The sequence below is a fragment of the Aotus nancymaae genome, unplaced genomic scaffold (assembly GCF_030222135.1).
Source record: "Aotus nancymaae isolate 86718 unplaced genomic scaffold, 86718_ANA_hifiasm-v0.15.2.pri h1tg000065l, whole genome shotgun sequence".
In the NCBI taxonomy this organism is placed as follows: Eukaryota; Metazoa; Chordata; class Mammalia; order Primates; family Aotidae; genus Aotus; species Aotus nancymaae.
The window spans coordinates 11,054,611-11,077,738 of NW_026988480.1; the positions used below are offsets into that span (position 1 = coordinate 11,054,611).

Below are 23,128 nucleotides of genomic sequence, written 5' to 3' on the forward strand. Positions count from 1 at the left end.
CCGGAACAGTTACTGGGACAGGCTGTGAGCGACTCAGCAGGACAGTTTTATTTCTGTGCTGAGCTTGCTGCTTCCTGCTGGGAAAATGTTGGTGGCGGAGTCACATCCAGGTACCGGGCCAAGGCTCTGCAGATGACCCGAGTTCTGACAAGGTGGGGACGGGCGGCGCCCAGCACCGAGGGGGCAGAGGGCGAACAGTCCCCGAAGACGACTCACGCCAGGCGATTGGTCTCCTCGCGGGAGCTCCTCGACCCTGCCAAGGGCATGACTCAGCTCACCCAAGGCAGTGCTGGACCACACTATTTATCTCCTAAGGTCCAGGAAAGCCGAGTTCAGGCAGTGGCTGGAGAAGAACTAGCGGGGAGGCAGGGCGGGCCCTACGTCGGGGGGTCTGGAGCTCGTGGCCTCACATGCACACAGACTCAACCCCTTTCTCTTTGGACTCAGACCCTGAAAACTATGAGGTGGGAGAGGGGAAACAGGAGGAGAACGGGGAGATGGGGGAAGAGGGGCAGGAGAAGGAGGAGGAAAACGAGGAGGAGGAGGGAGAGGAAAGCTGCCAGCCTTTCCATGGAGGTCCCAAATCAATAAGTGTAGAGAATTAATGATGTCCTGATTTTCTGTTGGCCAGGATGACAAATTGCAGGGCTAGAAAAGAGGCTCCTCGTGACTTTGTCAATTTATGTCTGTACGACATTGTAAATGAAAGCCAGAGATACAGTGGAAGTTTAGGGAAGCTGTCTGTGGTTTCAGACGCCTGAGAATCTACACCTCTGCCTCCTGATACATTCTAGACCCAGGATGTGTCCAGACGATGGACGTGGTGGGGTTGGGTACGGTGTAGGGAACCTTAGGTTCACTTTCAGTTTGGAAGATTTAAACAAGAACATAAAAGTTCTGGAGCCACAGATTTTCTTTATTGTGTAGAGTTTGGGGTGAAGGAAACTGATATAACAAGAGGGGTGTGCCGTCAGGAGCTCTGGGGCTCCACCTGAGCCCCCTCGCCATCTCTAGGTGATCTCCGATGACACACAACCTCTTTGGGTTCCTCTCTCTTTCTTTTTCTTCCTCTCCTCCTCTCATTTCTCTTTCTTCCTTCCCTCCATTGCTTTCTTTTTCTCCTCCCTTCCCTCCCTCCCTTCTCTTCCCTTCTCTTCCCTCCCTCCTTTCCTTCCTCCCTCCCTTTCTTTCTTTTTTCCTCTTTCCCTCCTTCCTTCCCTCCTTTTCTCTTTTTTCCTCTTTCCCTCCCTTCCTTTCCCCTTCCTTCCTCTTTCTCTCTCTCTCTCTTTCCTTCAAGAGCATCTCACTCTATTGCCTAGGCTGGAGTGCGGTGGCACAATTATAGCCCACTGCCACCTCTAACTCCTGGGCTCAAGCAATCCTCCTGCCTCAACCTCCAGAGTAGCTGCGACTACAGGTGCACTGCCGTGCTGGTCTAAATTTTTAAATTTTTATTAGAGATGGAGTCTTGCTATGTTGCCCAGGCTTGTATAGAACTAGGCTCAAACTATCCTCCTGCTGTCCCCCTCCCAAAGTGCTGGGATTACAGGCGTGAGCCACTGTGCCTGGCCTGGGCTTCACTTTCTGCATGAGAAGTTATTATGATCCCTCAAATCTTAGTGCCCTATTCTTCCATGTCCTGCTATCTAGCACATGCCCTAAACAGATGGAAATCAAATGAACCAAGTTTTCCTGCCTATTTATTCCTCCCTTCATTCCTCTACCTTAAGGCAGTAAATTCCACCAAAGGACCACACCTTGCCATTGTAGTCAAAACAGAGCTAAACTCTGAACAGCCTAGAGGAGCTGATTTTCTTGTCTTTGGAGAGTATAGCAGACATGGAGCTATGCTTTCTCTTTTAAGAATGGATTCACTGCCCAGTTGTTGGGATGCTGTCAGCTGACAGCTTCCAGCCACCAACTCCTTCCACTCCACCTATGTTTGGAGGGGTGCTCAGGCTCTTTTTAGGGTACCTTGGCCTAACACTAAGCTAGGTGGGAGTGCAAGGGCCATGGCCACCCAACATGGGTTCTCTGAACAGGCAGTTTTTGCTCCTGAGAGTCCACTGGGTTGGCAAAGGCTCTGCCAGGCTGCAGCCCTACACAATCCTACTTCCTCCCTTTCCCTTTCACAAGCGTTAGTTCCCTCTTGCCCTCTCAGGGGACCCAACAGACACAGAGATGCCAGTCATTTGCAATGCATGTTTTGTTTTTGCTCCAAAAAGGACCTTTGATAGGCTTCAGAAAGCCATCTTTGGGTGACAAGAACTTGTCTTTGTAGCATAAAGATCTTCGGCACAGATTTTGTTTTCATTCTCTTATTCACAGACATGGAGAGGCTTAGTTCCCGTCAGGTCTAGCTAGTGTTTCTCAACCAGGAGTGCATACCAGAACAACCCAGAGATCTTTTCAGTGTGCAAGTACGCAGGCTCCACGTGCACAGCTAGACTTGGTGGTTTGCAATGTACCCCTGGTTGAGAACTGGTGGTTATAGCATAAAATTCTTTCTTGTTTCAGCCTCTTCCAGAGATGAGCATCCATCCTGCCAAAGATCATTCTAGAAGCTGAAATATACCGACATTAAGTGGTCAACTAAATGATCCCTAGTTTATTTCTCTTCTTTTCTTCGTTTTTTTTTTTTTTTTTTTTTTATAGAGGCAAGGTCTTACTATGTCACCCAGACCAGAATGTAGTTGTGCCATCATAGCTCAGTGTAGCCTTGAACTCTTGAGCTCAAGCGATTCTCCGTGCTTAGCCTCCTCATTTTCTGGCACTACAGACACACACCACCATGCCCAGCTACTTTTTTTTAAAAAATTTTTTGTAGAAATGGGACCTCACTATGTTGCTCAGGCTGTCTCACACTCCTGGCCTCAAGTGATCCTCCTGCCTTAGCCTCCAGAGCTTATTTCGGATATTTCTACAAGCTGCAGACTCATTTCAGAGCATGATGAATCTTCTTATAAAATGTTAGAGGAAGGTGTAGGAAACCTCGGGATTAGTTTGAATTTTGAAGATTTACTTGAAAGCACCGAAGTTATAGGGCCATAGATTCCCTTTATCGAGTAAGACTCGGGGTAAGGAGCTTTGCATTTACCTTCCAGGGAACCAGAAAATAAGGTTGCTGCATCCTGTGCTTTCAGGTTCCCTGTGTCATTGCAGGAGGCTGTACTCAGGCTCATGTTTTGCTTCACAAGCTAAGTCCCTGAGAGCATCAGCTGGCATCCCAGTCTTCTCTTTCATGTTACCGGGTGAGAGCTCAACTCACATAAATGTCAGGGGAGAATACCTGGCCTTGTTTCCTGGATCACCAAATAAAACCCCCTATGATGATCTGTGTGCATATTTGGCTTTGCTGTTAGGTTCCAGGAGTTTTATTTCAAGGCAAAGCTTGTATCTGAAGATGCCATGAGCTGAGGTTGTCTAGGACTGAGAAGCCCTAACTTCCCAAGGACACTAGTCCTGGAAAGAAGAAAGAAGGGACATTCTTCCTGAATGTGAAATGCACCCAGAAGGAACTACTTGGTATTTAAAAAATACTTCTCACTCTATCTTTAAAGCCAAAGAGAAAACACAGAAGTCCAAGGGGAATACAGAGAGACTGAGTGCTATGAAAACACCTTCTCTTAGCAAAAGTTACGCCTTCTCCAAGGGATGGCTGGAGGGTGGAGTAAGCTGAATGAACTGGGAAATTCAAGGCTCTGCTGAACTCTGAGGTGTGAAAATGGCACAGAGGAAGTGGCTCCTGAGCACAAACCACGCTGAGATACTCAAGGAGATAAAGGGGAATTTAAGTGGGTGTGCCGAGCCTGTCCCTGGATGTTTGGCAGCACGGGATTAAGTTCTAATTTAATGCCTCCTGAATCCAACACATGCTATGCTCATTCTTTAAGTGCATTAGGCAGAACCTGTGAATTAAGAGAGCTGCCCTCTGCATGAGTAAGCAGCAGGGCACTGTGGCAGAGGAGAAGCTGTCTCTGCATGTGAGCGTGGCCTCATCCTGCTGCCTGCTGACACGTACCGAGGCACACACTGAACATCTCAGGGCGCCCCTCTCTTTCTTGCAGGGTTATTTCAAGGATTAGCTGAATATGCATGTGGATATGCTTAACAAATTTGCAAAGTGCTATGCAAATGTGAGCTTTTATTTATTTGAGAACAGCCTCAGGTCGGGATTGGCTGGGTATTACCCTAGCAGCACAGGGCCCAGTGGATGGACTCCAGCTCATACAGGCAGAGCTCAGTTGGAATCAACGCTCCTCACTTACATACTAGGAGACTTCAGAGCAGTCACTCAACCCTCTATGACTCAGTTCCCTTGTACATCAAACGGGGAAAATGATCATACCTACCTCTGAGGAGAGGAGCTCATGGGGAAAGAGCATTTGGCACAAACCATGATGCATGGTGGCCAGTAAATGTGAGCTGTGATGATTATACACCTGGGCTGTCACCAAAAGTAAAACAATGACACAGAGGAAGGAGGGGGCCTTGGCAGAACGTCTTAGGGGAGCTGGTGGAAAGCATTCCAGGGAAAGCCACCCAGCTGCAAGGGCCCGTCCTGATGAGCCATCGGCCTCCCAGAGGATGACCTGGCTCTGAGTCAGGAGGAGAAGCCATTGCTCTTGTCTCAAGGCCTAGTTCCGTCTGTCCATATCAACTGCACAGCAATTACCCATAGACAGCAGAGCTCTCAGCTGCAATTCTGGAAGTAGCATCATAGAGTGTTTCCAGGTACAAATTCACTTGTAACAACTGTACGTTCACAGCACACAAGGGGGACTCGACATGCAAAGAACATCATCTCAAAATGGAGCACAGTCAAATTCTGGGGTGGATGCAGGTGGTGGGGAGGGAGGGTGATGGATCTCAAATGTCCGGCCACACTTGAGATAATTCCTGGGCTGGGCAGCCGCAGTGGCCCTGGGCTGAGAGGCACATTCCATTATGAGTGGAGTGGGTTTATAATGGAATGACATGGATGGTTTCTTATAATCAGAAAAGCACACTGACCTTCACACTACACAGGTGCAGCAGCATAATGACCCACCACGTGTATGCGCATCAATTCCTGGGGAAAAGTCCAACGAGGTTAACTTAGTGTGTATCCCAAGCAAACAAAATCAGCAACATTACCCACACAAACAACATTGTTCCCTCCACCCCCGCCAAGATACCTGGCTTGGGTAACCGACGTGCAAAAGGAAAAATCACACAAGGACCACACTCATTTTGATAAAGTGATAAAAGTGGCAAGCAACATTATTCTGTGCCACAAGTAATTTGATTTGATTTTAAAATTTAAGGAATGAGACTCATGGGCCTAGAAATCTTTTTTTTTCTTTTCCAAGAAACAAGGATTTGGTGTGGGTGTTTGTGGGGAAGGAGAAGTTCTGCTCTCCCAGCCGTCTGAGAAAGCTACTAAAAGCATCCCCACATATGATCCACTCCTGAAGCTCCCTCAACCACAAAGGAAGGGGAGCTACAATCAAACTGCTGAAAATTCTCTGTCTGTTTCAGTGCCCTTACTCCCTCGGGCATTTACTCAGACGGGAAAGACTCAAGAAGCGCCATCCCCTTCCACTTGTCCTGCAGAGTGTCTGTCACCACAATCAACTTAGCACCATTGGTCACACCACTGGCACTTTAGAGCTACCACGTCCAAAATTAGCATGCAGGACTTGAGCAGAGATGCCAGCCATGGGGAAGTTGCAGATGGCATCATCTGTCAGGGTATTGTTTTGGTTCATGAGTCTTTATTCTGATTGTATAACCTCATCTTCCTTGGAGCTACAGTCACCATGAAAATAATCAATATCCCTGATTCCAGAAAAAAAGCAGTCTATGATGTCAGCATTCCCAAACCCCGAGGAAACCTGAAGCTTTGCTGACAAATGAATTCATGTAAGAAACGAGTAGCAAGCTTGCATTCTGGGTGCTGAGATTATGTTCTCAAGCCTGGTCCAAGCAGATCTGAATGGAAGAGGGAGAGAATTCAACACCCATGTACTGAGATCCTGCTTTGTGTCAAATACCCTGATGGACGCCACCGGACTTCTCAGTGATGACACGTGCCGTGCAGCACCTTGCTCCTTCCTGCTCCCTGCTGTGGCCATGGGCTTCCTGGCTGCTTCTCAGACTGTCCCAGCTCTGCCCCATCTGCAGGCTCCCCTGCACTGCCTTCCCCCTTGGAGAAGGGCCAACCAGGAAAAGATGCAGGAGAAACACTAGGCCCATGTCCCTGCCTCTGGCCTCAGTTACCACGTGAACATCAACAACTCCCCAATTTCTGTGATAGCTCAGAGCATTCATCTGATGTCCAAGCCCAGTCCCCATCCACTGGAGCATCACGCAGCCACCCAACCACCATGCAAGAAAAACTCAGGATCTTTATGCCTAAGGCTGAGCCTCCTTTAAAAGCCCAGCTTCAGTCATGTTTCCTCTGCTACTTAGAACTCCCTGTCAGGAACTTGGACAGTTTTCTTTCTCCAGTCCTCTTTCTCTATCCTTTTTGTCCAGCCAAGCACTGAGTTCATCTGCTCCTATCTTTTAATGGTTCTAGAATTAATCTGCCTCTCACCATTTCTGCCTCCTCTAGCACGGTCCAAACCTCCTTCTCCCACGCAACTCCCATGGAGCCTCACTGGCCTCCTCGTCTGCACCCTTGCTCTTAATACATTCTCCACAATGGACAGAACGCTTTATTGAAAAAGGAAACCTGATGTCACCCTCCCTTGTTTTAGTGGCTTCAGACTTCCTTTAGGCTAAAGCTCTAAACACCAGTTTGAGACTTACTTCATACAAACATGCGATGCATCTGGCCCTCCGTCCTCCCCGGCCTCACTGCTGCCTCCCTCCTCCTGACCTGTGACATTCTGGCCACTTGGGAATCCTATGGTCTCCAGAGGCATTTATTTCTTCCTCCCTGGAGACTCCAGTGTGCTGTTCCTGCTGCCTGATCTGAGTTTCCCTCAGCATTTCCTCCTCCAAACCCCTCACTCCTTGGCCTCCCCTGTGCTCCCCTTCCCCCATGAGATGCCCAGGAATAGTACCCTGTAGTTATTATATTTTGACAGTTTTAAAAATAATTCTAAAAAACTATTTATGTATATATTTGTTTAATGTCTATCTTGCAAAATTGACTCAGAATTCTCTGGGAGCTGGGACTGCCATCCTCAGCACTTAGCACAGAGCCTGGTGCAGGGTGTGCTCACTGTCCTAGGCCAAATTTTGATCCAATTAATTAAACACACACACATACATAAGGAGAGTAAATAGAAGAGGAAAAAAGACCATTCAAATGGGATGTTCAGACGTTATCTATTTAGCACTTAGCACTGGGGATACTGGTGTATTTCACTTTACAGTTTACTAATTGTTTAACTGCAAAGTGTGACTCTGGAAATAAAAGGGAAAGAGAGAAGTGGAGACTTTATAAAGAAAGTGAATGGGGTCCAAAAGGATCTAGCTCCAGATCCGGAAAGCTTACCCCACCCCACCAAAGAGGACCTGATGGAACCCTCTTCCATCAGGAATAAACTGGAGCCCAAGGAAACTAAATAATCAGATAGGGAGCAAACGACCTGTCTACATGAAAGCCGCCTGATAAGTGCTTCTACTCCCTGGTCTCAGCCCGTCTTCAGCCACACAGATCTGCGCAGCCCCTCGCTTCTGCCATATGGGGTCTGACCTGATAGCAGCATGAGTGCACAGATTTCAAGTAGAGGAAATTCCCAGGAAATGGTGAGGGACAGTATTAGGAATCAACAAAGTACTACTTTAAAATAACCTGAGATTAGATGATTCCTCCTTTAGGAAAGGCACGACCAGTTCATACACAGCTATTCACAGCCAGTTCCTGTGTTGAACTCAAGTGGCCATGACCCTCAGGAAAATCCTCTAGGAGTGCCTGGCACAGGGCAGCAGGAAGTCACATGGTAGGGTCCCTCTGCAGACCCTTGCAGCACAGTGACAGGAGAGCAGGGTGGTGTTGGAGGCTTAGCCCCGCCTGAGGCAGCTCCTCCATAGTCCTGGCTACTGCCCCCTGCTCATGCCCTGCAAACCCCTGGCACCTCTCTAGAGCCCTGGGAATCAATCATCTGACAGGGCCTGTCACTGCTCATCAACACTGACTGGCAGTGACACCACCACCAAGGCCTGATGCTCTGCCACAGTCGCTAGGTCACCTGAGTAGAGTTAGGATTATTACAAATCAAATGAACCAAGCAGGATGTTACTCCTGGGCCAATATTGATCTATCCCTACCCGAATGAACTAAGATTAAAAACCAAATAACAGAAAGCACAACGTTACCCTTCACACCACACTGTGATTCATCATAGGCTAAAACAAATTGTTTCATTGTTTGCTTCCCTCGTCTTCCATTCAGTCTGTCATCTGATAAGTGGAGGATTTTCTGCGGAAGAGGTCAAGATCATTCATGGGTGGAATACATAAAAGCTAGCAATATAAAGGATGACATTTAAAATATAACTTTTTTCCTTAATTATAGAAACAAAGTACATTTGCTTTTGAAAATCCAAGCCATAAGGACAACAAACAATATGATGAAAGGTCCCTCAGAACCTCACCCTAAAAGAAAGCCAGAGGTCCTGGTTAGGGTAAGGTTCTCTTTTCTGTGGGGTGGTTTGAGGGAGGCCCAGCCAACATGCCACCTTTTTTGGGGGGATGTGTCCCTACAGGGCTGGGCCTCTAAGAGGACATCACAGCTAAGAAGCCCTGGAGTGGCTGGTCCTCAAAGGGGGTTTGTGATACTTAAAAATGATTTACACTTATTTTAAGTGGGTGTATCTGATATCCAGAAAGCTGGTCAGCTAGGGCAATCGCCCTCACAAAAGACTACCACTGTGACTATGAATTATTTTAAGTTGTCCTAAGTATGGACAATTGGCCTGTAGGATCTGTTGAGTTCCAGCAGGAGATGCCAAATTGTAGAGATATTTAAAGACATACAATTCCTTTTTCAGTGACCTAAAACCCCTGAAGGAAATTTACAATCCTCCTCTTCTCTCAGGCAAAGACCCTAGCCCAGTGTTTGCCATCTGATGACTATTTGCCGACAGACTGACCAACCTGGTACATGAAGGAAGGAAGAGCCTGGGTGTGCGTTGCCGTATATGTGGTTAATTCTAGAAACGTCACACCCGACGACGCCCTTGCAACGACAAAGTAAGCTCAGTTGTACATATTTTGAAGGGGATTTTAAAAAACATTCTTCTTAGAGAGCAGAAAATTACATTTGTTAATTTAATAAAACTATTCTTTGTCGAGACAGCGCAGGAGGTGGATGAGGAGCTTCCCTAGAGCGTCTTCCTTTTGCCCGTGTTGCAGCAAGTGTTCATCCGCCATCGGCCAGCCTGGACAGCTTGCCGAGAAAGCAGCAGTTTGGTCTCACGTTGCAAGTTCTGCTTTGAACTCTGTGACCTTGATTCCTTCCTCATGACTTGGGGTCTGACTGATTCTGTTTTGTCCCAGTCTATTTTCTTTCAGTCCCTTGTATTGATCCAATGCCGATTTTCAGGAGATAGGAAATTTACTGTCATATAACATGATGGTGCTATTGTCAGTGAATGCATTTTCCTGGGAGGAGATCTCTTTTTGATTCAATAACATTATTTTCTGTCAGCAATGACTTACGACGCCTTCCAAACTCCCAGGCCCCTTCGCTATGACAGATCCTCCCTCTTACATTAGAGGCAAAAAAAAGGCTTTGACAAATAGTCCAGGCTTTACTTGAAGAGCATGAACTTAGTGGTATAGCCAGTGAGCTATTCCTTTTTTAAGGTATTTATTTTACTCATATATCTTTCATTTTCATTCATTCATATATGTATTCACTTCTCTAGCATATCCATGACTAAACAATGACACACAGGGAGAAAAGAAAGATGCCTTCCCTTTAAACTTCCACATTCCCTAACTTCCCATTTGACACTTTCTTCCCAGCCTGAGGAACCCATCCTTGTTCTTAGATAGACTGGTCCAAAGATATGCAGTTTGTCCCTAGAGAAACAGTTCTAACTCCATAACCAGGCAACATAAATATGACCACCCGGGGGTGTGGCACCCTCCTCCCCATGCCTTACTCCTCAGACTCCAGTTCTGAGCACCAGAGAGAAAAGTCACATGAGAAATAAAGCTGTGTCCTAGAGCCAAGTGGTAAGAACAGGGGTGGGGACAGCTTCTGGCCAGCACCCACTCTGGGGCCAGCATCATGGCCGTGAGCTGGGACCCCTCCCCACCAGTTCCATCTCTCCCAATGCAGCACTTTCTTGCTGCTCAGCCCAGAGCTGTTTGCTTTCTTCCCTAACCTTCATGTTTCATCCGAGGTACATCTGTGATGGGCAAACACACATAATAGAACTCTATCCTTGGATAACTCCACAACAAAGCTGTCTTCTAAGAATAATAGCTAATCCCAGGGTGTTTTCATTAAAAACAGATTTCAGTGACAGACTATCAAAATATTTTCCTTGTACAAAAAGCAATATGATAGGGCAGAATTATGCAAAGCGTACGGGCTTCACTCTGCCCCGAGCAACCAAGGGCCCTCTCCCATTGGCTTCAGTGTCTCATTTATTTCCTGTCACGGGTGTGCAAGCAGACTAAGTCCTACTCAGCGCTTTTGCAGGCTCCAAGTGGGAAAAAAAAAGACTGGTGGACTGCATTTCTGCCTCTATTTTCAAAATCCATCACCAGTTATCCTTGAGGGGTGGGGTTTTGTGTTCTTAGGGAGTTGGAGCGGTATTATCTAGCAAAGCAGGCTCAGAGTCACCCAACATGCATTGACTATCTCCCACATAGCTGGCATCGTTTTGGGCACTGCAGATACAGTGGTGAATGCTCATCGCTAGCATTTATGTGATTTCATATGTGCTAGGAACTGTTCTGAGTGCTTTACACATATCAACCCATTTGACCCTCACAATAATCTAGCGAGGCAGTTGCTATGACTGTCTGCACTTTATAGAGGAGGAAACTGAGACATGGAGAGTCGCTGTTGTATGCCCAATGTCACTCAAGCAGTAAGGAGCAGAGGCAGATTCAGAGCCAGTCACCTGGGTCCAGAGTCCCATGCTCGGTGGCCCACTCCACAAAGACTAGTGTGGTCCCTGCCCCTCAAGAGGGAAGACAACCTCCTCGCTAGATTATTGTGAGGATCAAATGGGTTAATATGCGTAAAGCACTCAGAACAGTGCCTGGCACATAGGAAACCACATAAATGCTAGAGACAAGAGCTCCAGGCAGGTTCTGTCCAGTGATTTACATTTTATTTTGGTCAGAAATACCTTTAAGACACTGATGGCAATGTCCCTTCTCCCCAGAACCTCTGAAGCCCCAGCTTCCATTAGGCAAACAGTCCACTTTTCCCCCTCCCTCCCTCCCTTCCTTTCCTCCCTCTCTTCTTTCTTTCTCCTTCCTTCCTTTCCCCTTCCTTCCTTCCTTCCTTCCTTCCTTTCTTTCTTCCTTTCTTTCCTTCATCCCAACCTCCTTCCTTTCTCCCTCCCTCCCTCCCTCCTTCTCTTCCGTAGTTTTCACTTTACCTTTATAGTCTCTTCTTTCTGAAATTTATCATTGGGTATAGTTAATTTTTTGTTTCATCTACTATTGTGAAAGGAAAATAAATCTCGGGACCCCTAAATCACTAAGCCAAGGGAAAAGTCAAGCTGGCAACCACGGCAGGCAAACCTGCTTCCCATTTTATTCCTAAATAAGGCAGCTACAAAGATTTTTTAAAAGTTACATACCTCCCTCGTAATTTGCCTACAGGAAATTTCCTGTGGGCCTCAAGATCTTTACCCTAAAACAGTTCTGCTGAATTTCACCCTGGCAATGTAAACTGATAGCTGATCTTCACAGCTCACTTGAGAAAAATGCATATTTGATTGCTTCCTCTGCACTATTGTTTACATAAAAATGCAGATTCACTGAGCCAGACTAAATTGAATATTCAGTGAAAGGCTGATCAAGGACTCAAAAGAATGCAACCTTTTGTCTCTCATCTACCTACGACCTGGAAGTTCCTGCTTCCAGTTTTCCCCACCACCTCGGGCACACGTCCTCAGGACCTCCTGACACCATCATGAGTGCAGCCTTAACCTTGCCAAAAGAAACTTCCTAAATTGATTGAGACCTGTCTCAGACACTGAGTTCACACTGTTTCATTTCAGCTTTCCCCCAGGAATAGTTTTCCAAATCACTTAATAATTTAAGTAATTACTTAAATAATGATATATATTAAGTAATCACTTACTATATCATAGTATATGAAATTTCTTATTAATGTGTGTCTATTTCAGGACTTTACTCCCATTGGTCTTTCTGGTCATATGCCCACACATGGAGTTTAGTGTTTGCACGTGTGTATATACATGGACTAGCACATATAAACATACGTACTATATATGTATTATATATATCACATTGGGTAGTACAGGTGCCCCCTTTATTAATTTTGTTTTCTCATTTTTATAAAAGAGACGGAGTCTTGTTATGTTGCCCAGGCTGTTCTCAAACTCCTGGGCTCAAGTGATCCTCCTCGCTCAGCCTCTCAAAGTGCTGGGATTACCGGCCTGAACCACCGCACCCGGCCCTTCATTAATTTTTGAAATAAGGTCTCTTTTCAGGTTTGCATTTTTGTCCATCTAGAATCCAGACAGCTGGTTGCTCTGGGCCCAGGGGAGTGTGCTGGGTGTGCAGGAGCATGCCACCCACACCCACACTCAGGGCTCCTCACCAAGATGCCAGTAGAGCCCAATACTTAGACCCACTGGCCGTCCTCCAGAACATAAAAACTCACGTATTTTGTTAGTGGGATTAAATTAAACTAAGAAATGAATCTGGGAAAGTGCTGCACATTAAGTTATCATGTCCAGGAACACCATGTCTCTGTATGTATTAAATTCCTGTTTTGATTTTTTAAGTGAATCTTCATACATTTCTTCATGTAGGTCACACAAAGTCCTTGCTGCTTTGTAGCCCATGTTTTCTTTTTCTTGAGTTCAAAATGTTTTCTGAAATTATCATAGGTTTTGGCCAAGAATGCTGTCTCATTCTGCATTTTTAAAGTATAATAGCCCCTTATTCCCTTCCGTTGTCTTTTATCAGCCTAGTATTTGTTTCCAAGTATTACCTTTAAACACAGTTCCTGGTCTGAAGTGCCGCCTGGGAGGACAGAGGTCCCCCATCATGGGAGGCCAAATCTCCTCCCCCTGTGGCCACTCCTCCCAGCAGGGGGTACCCTCTGTGGATTTCGCCTTAAGTAAGGTGCTTGGTGTGGGGGCAGGGGTTCTACTTTTCCTTCAGGGTCCCCAGGGACAGAGCTCCAGGCTCCCTTGGAGATGGCTCTGCCAGTTCTAGGGGAGGCTCTCCTGACCTGACCAGCCCCAGGTGTGCTCCGGCCAGCTTCCAAGGGACTAGTGCAGTCAAGAAAGACTTGGGCCTGGACCATGGGTCTGGCAGGGGATTGGCTGGATTTGCCAGGGATTCACTATTTTGAGGCAACAAGATAAGGAGGAGAGGCCTGCACGGGGACCCAGGTGGTCATAAAGGGTGACTTCTTACTCAGCACTTGTTTCATTCGCTGTGCACATAGTTCCTTTCAGGGCCTCATGTGGAGGGGGCTTTTCATTCACGCATTCACTCAGCAAATGTTTGTGGTGGGCCAACTGCATACAGGCACTGCGGGTCAGGCAACATGTGAGTGAGCGACGCAGCCTGCGGGCCCTGGCTGTGGAGCTCGTGTTGAGGGGAAGAGAGCAACCAAAACCACAGCAAATAAGTAAAATGCACACGTTAGAGACCGTGCGATTTCAAGAAACAACACATGAGAAGTGAAATGTTAAAATGTAGGCAGGAGATGAAGGTTTCCCTGGGCCTCCAGGAAAAGCGTCGATAAGGAGATTTTGCGTGAAGACCTGAAGGAAGCTAAGGAGGTGTCCATTCCTGCCCAAGGGAAGAATACTCCAGGCAAAAAGGCCCGAGGTGGGAGAGCACCTGGGTTTCCTGAGAAACTGCAGAGGCCAGTGTGGCCTGAGCATGGGGAACAAAGGGGAGGACAGGAGGAAATAAAGCTGGGGATGTCACGAGGCCCGGGTCGTGTTAGGCCTCTAGTTCACTGGAAGGACTCTGCTGTTTACACATTGCAAGGTGGGAAGTCACTGGGGAGCCCTGAGTGGGGAAGCGACATGATCTCGCCGGCATTGAACAGGGGCTCTCTGGCTGCTGCTTTAAAAACACACTGGAAGGAAGAGGAGGGAGGAAGTTGGGAGACCTTGCAAGAATCTAGGCCAGACACGATGGTGTGAACAGGATGGGAGTGATGTGGGTGGTGAGAATGTGGCAGAATTGTAGATAGGGGAGAGTTGTCACTGGCAGGGCGGTATTGCATGTGATTTGTAAAGCCTGTGGCTAACCTTTTGCTTGTTTTGCACCTGCTCTTAGAGACTACAGAGAGAAGCTGGCTGCTCCTTACCTGCTCATCTTGCTACCTGTGACAAAGCTTATTTTTGGATGATATGAAGCATCTTATATCATGTTTTCATGTGTCTCTCTCTGAATCTGCCTTTTTCTATTGTGGCCATCACAGCTTTGACTATGCCTATTGTATTGCTATACCCACTTCCAGCTTTGCTGCATTTTTGGGATCTGGAGAGCTCCAATAAGTACAGGAAGAGAGGAGCAAGTGGAGGCTTTGAGACTGACTGGTGCAGGCCTGGAGCTATCGAGGGCAGGTGAAATGTGCAGGCAGGCAGAGGTCTGGGCCGATCTTCAGAGTCCAATTGCACTTTTATCCTGGAAATCGGTTCTGGAGTCAGATATACCAGTCCCTATTCCTAGCTTCCAGAACAGTATTATTTTGCATCATTTTGGAAGCTGTCATAAAACTATTTTTATGGAAGTTGTTTTTTGGGGGAAGGAGAGGCATCCGAGAAAATCTGTCATCAGTCGACCTGCTAACTGGACAGCACCTTTTCCAATCACTTGTTTTTCTACTGGGTAATATTTTAAGATTCTACAATCACATGAGTGTCTCAGATATTGAAAAACAAACAGTAGCACATTTCAACATAAGGATATTAAAACCCATAGGCATGCACTGACTCGGATATATGCAACTGTATGTGGTCAACTCTTGTCTTTAGCATTATAGCATCTAAAAAGTCCTGGAGACAAAATAAATTATGTTAGTAAGTGATAAGATATTGAGGGCTAATGAGGCAAGAAATATTATAATATCCAAATTGTGATTTTTTTTTTTAGTAACTACTGTTTCCATATTGAAAGTATATGAAAACATAAAGAGTTTCCAGATGTGATATTGAACATAGAAATAGAGGTTCTGGGAGATAATGTCACCCAGCCAGGGAGAAGGAGAAGTTAGATTTTGGATCTCGCCTCAACATGTCAGCCAAAGGAGAATACATGCCTACTGACAGCTATGAGCCAGAGGGGCTCATAGTTTTCCACAACTCTGAATACTGGGTCTCTACAAGTAAGCACAGTAATCAGAATATTAAAAAGCAGGAGTGTCAGGAAACAGTGTTCCACAAATGTTTTTATGTTTTTGGTGTTAATGATTTCTGAGCAAAGGCACTTGGGTTAAAGAATGATTACTGGCTACTTTAAAGAGACTTCTGGAGAGATATAAAGTCTTCTCTCTTCTGGAGATGGTGATAGCCTAGAGTCCTTTGCCTCCTCTCCCCAGAGAGATTTATTTTACATTCCAGAGTGGAGATCTGCCTTTGGCCAATTAAATGTGATGTTCACTGTAAGCAAGAAGTTTTAAGAGGTATCATGAGTTTCACCATCCCTCTTGCTACTGCCCCCTTTCCCGTAAGAACACCACGTTCTAGTTCTAGATTGGGCTATGCCTTCAGCCTACACTTCAGAAGCACATCTGAGCCCAAACCAGAACGGGAAGGAAAGCTGCAGCTGACCCACAGCCAAATGTGATATGAGTGAGAAATAAACCTTTGTTGTGGAAGCCAGTGAGATTGTGTGGATGTTTATTTCACAGCATAACCAGCAAAAGGAAGTTAATGCAGTTGCATAGGCAGCCTCCATTTCTACTCCTCTTCTGAATTAAATTCTATTGCTCAGGGCAAGATGGCATGTCCTGATTCTTTTAAGCCACCAGCACTTGGCTTTTCCCTAAATTGACCTACTTTGAAGGAGGGGTCTTATAGTTCACCAGTGGAGGAGAGGTTATGGCACAAATAGAAACTTGGAAGGTTGCACTGAAGGGCGTCTTTCTTCTTTCCTGTGGCCCATTCAAACTATCCCAATCAACCAGGTCCTCTACTTTTTCTTTCTGTATTTTCTGTTTTCTTTTTTCTTTCATTGAAATTTCAAGCTCTTTCCTTGTGATCTTTCCCTGATTACTGTCAACTCTGGGATCAAATTCCTCCCAGAGGTTGTTATGTCAGAACACATTTTGTGTGCCCTCCTCAATGCTACCACCGGGACTTGGCTCCCGCTGACAGCAGCTGAGGAGCTATGTTACTGGTACAAGCCCACAGTGGAACTCCTGTATCTTCACTAGGTTTTCATCCCAAGCATTGAAAACCACAGGAAGTAAGTCTCCAGCATCATCCAAGGTCTACATAATCTTCTTGAATCTACTATCTTGGGTCCTTTTCAATCTCTTTAGCTGGCAAGCAGTGAATCTCCATGAAGGCACTAATACAATTACGATGTTGAATTTCACAGACCTAAACTGGGTCCTCCTGGAGGCATTTACATTTTAGAGGAAGTGCCTCCTTCCATCATAGCAGCTGGAACAGGGAGGGAGTAGGAGGAAGACCTGCCAAGGGAGGTTGTCATCTTGGCTGCTTTCACTGTTTACCATGGCCCAGGAGGGGCTTCTGACAAAACAGCACCCAGAGTATGCTAGAGATTGCTCATATTACGCCAAAGAGCTTAAAGGATCTCATATTTACAGACTTAGTGAAATAGCTTCATGTTCCCTAACCGGCATCCAATAGTTTGAGGAAGGCGGAACAATTTTAAGGTGGCACATTGAGCAAAGCAAGATAACATACCTTGCTGGAAATCAATTCAGTGAATCCACGTCATGTGATAACACCAACAGGGATGCTTTCAGATTTGTAAATACCCAGAAACAAAGAGTTACATTCAAGGGGTTGTGATGGGAGGGACATATGATTTCCAGCTATGGAAAGGACAGAAGAGCAGAGGGAGGTAGAGAAGCCCCAGTTCAAGTCTCATTCTGCTACTTTCTGGCTCTGGGATCTTCTGCAAGTTCCTCAGCCTCTCTAAATGTTAGTTTCTTACTTGTCAATGTGAATTAGAATTCTATCTATTTCATAGCGCTGTCAACAGATTTTGGAGGGAAAATATATAGAAAGGCTTTAAGAACAGCACCAGACACATAGCATCCATTGCCTACAGGATAGAGAGGATTCAGTGTTGAAAAAGGCATGTCAAACTCAGGAGCTGGAGGGCCCTAATGATGTGCTAACGCTTGGAAGAGCTGCAACCACCAATCCCCTTTTTGCTTTAATTTATTTTTTTTAAATCTTGGCATACCTTCAGACTTACAGAGAAGTTGCAAGAATATGACAACGAATTCCCTAATATATTTCACACAGATTCTCCAAATGTTCACATTTTGCTGTTGTTTTTCCTTTTTCTCACTGTTTCTAGGTGTGTGAAAGACATATAATTTGTATATTTATACATATTTATATATACATATGTGTGTGTGTATCCTGTTTTCCTGAACCATTCAAGAGTAATCTGTAGACAGGATGCTCCCATACGCCTAAATACTTTGACGCCTATTCCTAAAAACGAGACATTCTTTTATATACCTATAGTAAGTACAGTTATAAAAATCAGGATATTAACCCCAACATGGTACTATTATCTAATCTACAGACCTTACTCAGATCTCATCAATTTTCTCAATAATGTCCTTCATGGAAAAGAAAACTCCATAATTCAAGATCTTGTGCTATATTCAGTTCAGTTATCTTTCTTTGTATTTCATGACACTGATGGTTTTTATTTATTTATTTATTTTGAGATGGACTCTTGCTCTGTCACCCAGGCTGGAGTGCAGTGGTGCGATCTCGGCTCACGGCAACCTCTGCCTCCCAGGTTCAAGTGATTCTCCTGCCTCAGTCTCCTAAGCAGCTAGGACTATAGGCACCCACCACCATGCCAAGCTAATTTTTTGTATTTTTGGTAGAGATGGAGTTTCACCATGTTGGCCAGGCTGGTCTCAAACTCCTGACCTCAAGCAATCCTCCCGGCTCAGGCCCCCAAAGTTCTGGGATTACAGACGTGAGCCACCATGCCCAGCCCGCTGATGGTTTGTAAGGGTATAGGTTAGTTGCTTTGTACAACACTTCTCTCTTCAAATTTGCCTGATGTTTCCTTGCGATCAGAGTCAGGCTCTGACTTTGTCAGGAGCCACAGAAGCCATGCCAAGTCCTCAGATCCCTGTAGCAGGAGGTATTAGGCTGGTGCGAAAGTAATTGCAGTTTTTGCCATCAAAAGTAGTGGCAAAAAACAAAACAAAACAAAACAAATAACAAAACTCACAATTAATTTTGCACCAACCGAATACAAGCTGCACTGGTTGGCAACTCTTGGTGAAGGTGCTGTCTGCCAGATTTCTCCACTGTAAAGTCACTATTTTATCCTTTGTAAGCAGTAAGTATCGTGTGTAGAGATACTGGAGATTACACAAATAAACTGTCACTTCAAACTTTCATCCATTTACTTTAACATCCATTAATTTTTTTTTGCCTGAATCAGGCCTCTATTTATAGCCCATTAATTTTTTTTAACTTTTATTTTAGGTTCAGATTTGTTGCACAGGTAAACTCATGTCATGGGGGATTGTTGTACAAATTATTTCATCACCTAGGTACTAAGCCTAGTATCCAACAGTTATCTTTTCTGCTTCCCTCCCTCCTCTCCTTCTCCACCCTCAAGTAGACCCCAGAGTCTGTTTCCTTCTTTGTGTTCATGAGTTCTCATGATTTAGCTCCCACTTATAAGTGAGAACATGCCATATTTGGTTTTCTGTTCCCGTGCCAGTTTGCTAAGGGTAATGGCAGAGGTCTCTTTTTAAACAGAGTTTAGAATTCTATCATTTAAGAAATATTTCCCATGGCAATGGATCTTATGAGACTCATCAATGCCATTATGGTGTAAAGCACCTCTCCAAAAAAATGAACTTCTACTCGGTGTCAGTTGATTGCAAAGCCTTCAATATAGGGAAGGAGGAGAGAGCTCGACCCTGGAAACGTATCTAATTTACCGGAAAGTGAATAGAAATTAAATGTCTCTTGACCTTAAGTTACAACAGCTAGCTCACATCTCATTTAAACATAGCATTAATAGTTCTTCCTTTTTATTACAAAAATAATTCACTTGTACTGTGGAAAATCTGAAAGCTAAAAAAAGCAGAAAATAGAAGGGAAAAAAGACACACATGATGCGGAATCTACGGCTGTTAACCAGTTTGCTAGATCCCCTGCTGCCCTTTGTTTTTCCTTTTCTTTTGTCTTAAAGACATATTGTATGTGCAATATGGAATTCATTGAAAGTTCTAAGATATTTTCATAAATTGTAATGGATGCTTTTTATACACATACTATCATTTAGTTTTTTGATCCTATTTTGGACACATAGATTGCTTATATTTTTGCTATTAAATAATGGTGGAGAAACATCTTTGCACACACACACAATATGTACTGCATTTTGCTTCGTTGGTGTGAGAAACATTATGGCCTGAATGAGTTTAGCTGAGTGAAAGGCTATGAATACATAGCCAAGTGACCTTACAAAAAGGCCTTACTAATTTCTATCCAACTGGTGACCCACGCAAGTGTTCACCGCCAAACTCAACAACACTGAGTGTTCTCAGAGTTCTTTGCATCTGACTATATTTTCAACCTTCTCTTAGCCAATTTAAATTGCCCTGTTGTGAGCTGTCTGATCTTGTTCTTTAAAGCCTTATCTACTAGGGCTTGTTATTATTTTTTACTCAAGTATATGAGCTCTGTGAATTCTAAAATATCAAGCTGCTTTTTTTTTTCTTTTATAGAGATGAGGTCTCTGTATGTTGCCCAGGCTGATCTTGAACTCCTAGACTCAAGCAATCCTCCTGCCTTGGCCTCCCAAAGCGCTGGGATTACAGGCGTGAGCCACTGTGCCTGGCCTGCAAGATTTTGTCTATCATACTTGTTGCAAATATTTTCCCTTGGTGTTATTTGCTTTTTAATTTTGTGTATCTGGCGGTCAATGTAAGATTTCCAATGTTATGTGTTAAAACTATTCTTTATGGTTCTTTCTAACACTTTAATTTTGGAAAGCCCTACTCACTCACTCTCTGCAACCAGATAGAGGTAAATATTATTTCTACACCCATCTAGCATGTGATAGCACTATTTTGAAAATATCAGCTCTTAGATCCATTTGTAATTGATTTGGGTGCATGTGAATAACATACTTCTTCCTTACTGGTAACCTGCTTCCCCCTTATCATGTATCAGATTTTTCTGTGTGCTAGAATTTACTCTGTGTTATGCAGTTTCATGGATCTGTTACTTTTTCTGGTGTCAGGATCACATTTTGTTCATTATTGTAGCTTTAAAATACAGTTGTATTAATCTTATTTCATTCCTTTTCTTTGTCCTCTTGAAATGTACCTCTCCTGGGCTATCCATTATTTCAGAAAATTTTTAAATAATGTTATTAATTTCAAGAAAGAAAAAAAGTCAATTATCAGAAAAATGGAGGATATTTTATCGATAACAAAGTATATATGAATTAACATAAAATATAACTTTATAATATTCAGTTTTCTCATAAAAGAACATGGGATGTTGGTAGATTAATTTAAATCTTTTGTGTTTCTTAGTAAAATTTTGTATTTCTATCCTACATACTTTCTGCACTTAGTGATTAAAGTATGGATAGTTTATATTATCGTTGCCATTGGAAATCAGATGCTTTTTAAACGACTTTTAAATTTTATATTGAAATATTGTTAGCTTTGGAAACTGTCTCATTAATTCAAATAACTAGATATTTTCCTTACACTTTACAGATATAAACTCATATCCCTAAAAAAAAAAATGACCATTTGCTCTCATTAAAATAACCATCCCTGTAGCTTTTGCCTTATATTTTATTTCATTAGCTTGAACTTCAAGATCAATGTTAAATCACTAAAAACAGTGGTCAATTTCATATTGTTTCTGCCAGTGGCAGGAACATATTTAACATAAAGCAGAACACTGGTCATTAAATAATGAAATAGTTGATGTTAATAATGAGACATTCATAATGGCAGAAGCATTGACTTCCAGATTATATTGTCTAGATGAATATATTTTTTAATATGTCATTTTGCTAAAAATAATGACAGCCATGGTCAGCCAAATATGGCAGGCAGTTTTCATGACATTGTGGCAGCCATGAAAATGTAGCGTTTAGATTTCGGACAGCCGGAGATGGACCTAGTCCTGTGCTCTGGAGCCCCCACGCCCAGGCCATCCTCTGCAGGCTGCCCTGACCAATGACTGCACACAGCAGGGATGCAGAGGGCGCCCATGTCCAGGAGATGCCAGGCTCTTCGACAGCAGCATTTTAGAAACGACATTGCGGCGTGGGGGCTTCCGCTCCACCCTCCTCCCTTGCTCTCTCCTCCAGGAGGGCCAGGCCCTCACAGCTCCCTGGGCTTTTCCCCTCACAGGCTCTTTCCTCATCCATCTCCTGCATGTCCAGTCCCATCCTGGCACCTGCTTTGCCAAGGACATGGAACGACACAGACCCTAACGATTTGGTCTGTGAATAGAAAAGCCAGGCTGCTTCACTGTCCTTTTTGACCTGTCAGTTGAGTGACGATGTTATTTTGAAATCTCTGCCTTCCACTAGATGAAAAAAGTAAACCATTTGGACAGTGAAGTATTAGTAACAAGCGCTAGAGGGCACTTACACATAGCAGAGCCCCTTTCCTGACGCCATCTCGTGATCCTCACCATCATCACCCCACCGGGAAGGCAGGGTAGATATTTCTGACCTCATTTTAAGACAAACCAGCCAACAACAGAAGTCTCAGGTGTTTAAGGGATGTGAGCAAAGTTATGCAAATAAGAAGGACAGAGTCAAGGCTAGAGTTTATATTATTTGAATTTTTATCAAAACAATTTCCATTTTAACCCCACTGTTCCATAAATTAATATAAAACATGATATTATTATTTGGTTTACAAAAGCAAATGTGGTATTTAGTGGCATTTTGAATTTTCATGTAGGCTTCTAAAAATAATATAAAAAGATGCAAATTCAAATCAAAGGTCTATTCAGCTGGCCAGGCATGATGACGCCTATAATCCCAGTACTTTGGGAGACCAAGGCAGGAGGATTACTTGAGCCCAGGAGATTGAGACCAGCCTGGGCAACATACTGAGACCTCATCTCTATGAGAGAAAAAAAAAAAATTAACTGGGTGTGGTGGCATGTGCCCGTGGTCCCAGCTACTCAGGAGGCTGAGGCAGGAAGATCGGTCATAGTTGTAGTGAGCTGTGATCATGCTACTGCACTTCAGCCTCAGTGACAGAGTGAGGCCCTGTTCCAAAAAAAAAAAAAAAAAAAGGTCTATTCAATTAATAATCATGGCATTCTATGTAGATTCTATACTGATCTCTTAGAAAATTAACAGCATTTTCTATCATTATTCATGGTTTTTAATAATCTTTTTGGTAGTATGAATGGTTTCATAATAGAAATTTTAAAGGTTCCCCACAATATAGGGATAAAATCCTTATTTGGGATATTTACCTACAGTAATACAGGCATCAGTTTTCTGGTTTAATCATTCCATAATATTTCATTGATGTGTATTCCAAAATTTATTTATCTATTCTTCTACAGATGAGCATTTAGGTTGCTTCCAGTTTTTTCATTCTGTTATTTCAAGCCAATTGCTTTCTTATGTACGACTGGTTACATACATATATGAGTGGTTCCCCAGGGTATGCACAAGCCCAGGTCCTCTGGTGCAGTAAGTCAGCCCATCCTCCACTTTGCCAGGTGGGGCCATTGTGCTCACCAAAGGGAAG

At 44.1% G+C, this 23,128-nt stretch overlaps 1 protein-coding gene across 8 annotated transcripts in view; it reads right to left on the reverse strand.

Annotated features, from left to right (window-relative positions):
- HECW1 (HECT, C2 and WW domain containing E3 ubiquitin protein ligase 1) overlaps positions 1 to 23,128 on the reverse strand; it is a 445,591-nt gene that overhangs the window by 317,175 nt on the left and 105,288 nt on the right. For 2 of the 8 annotated variants that reach the window (XM_064366740.1, XM_064366738.1), the window contains exon 2: positions 5,014 to 5,071. The exons of the other annotated variants lie outside the window; for them this stretch is intronic. In XM_064366740.1, the coding sequence (XP_064222810.1) occupies positions 5,014 to 5,040 (27 nt within the window). In that variant the 5' untranslated portion in view covers positions 5,041 to 5,071. The remainder of the gene's footprint in view (positions 1 to 5,013; positions 5,072 to 23,128) is intronic. 8 annotated transcript variants of the gene reach the window in all.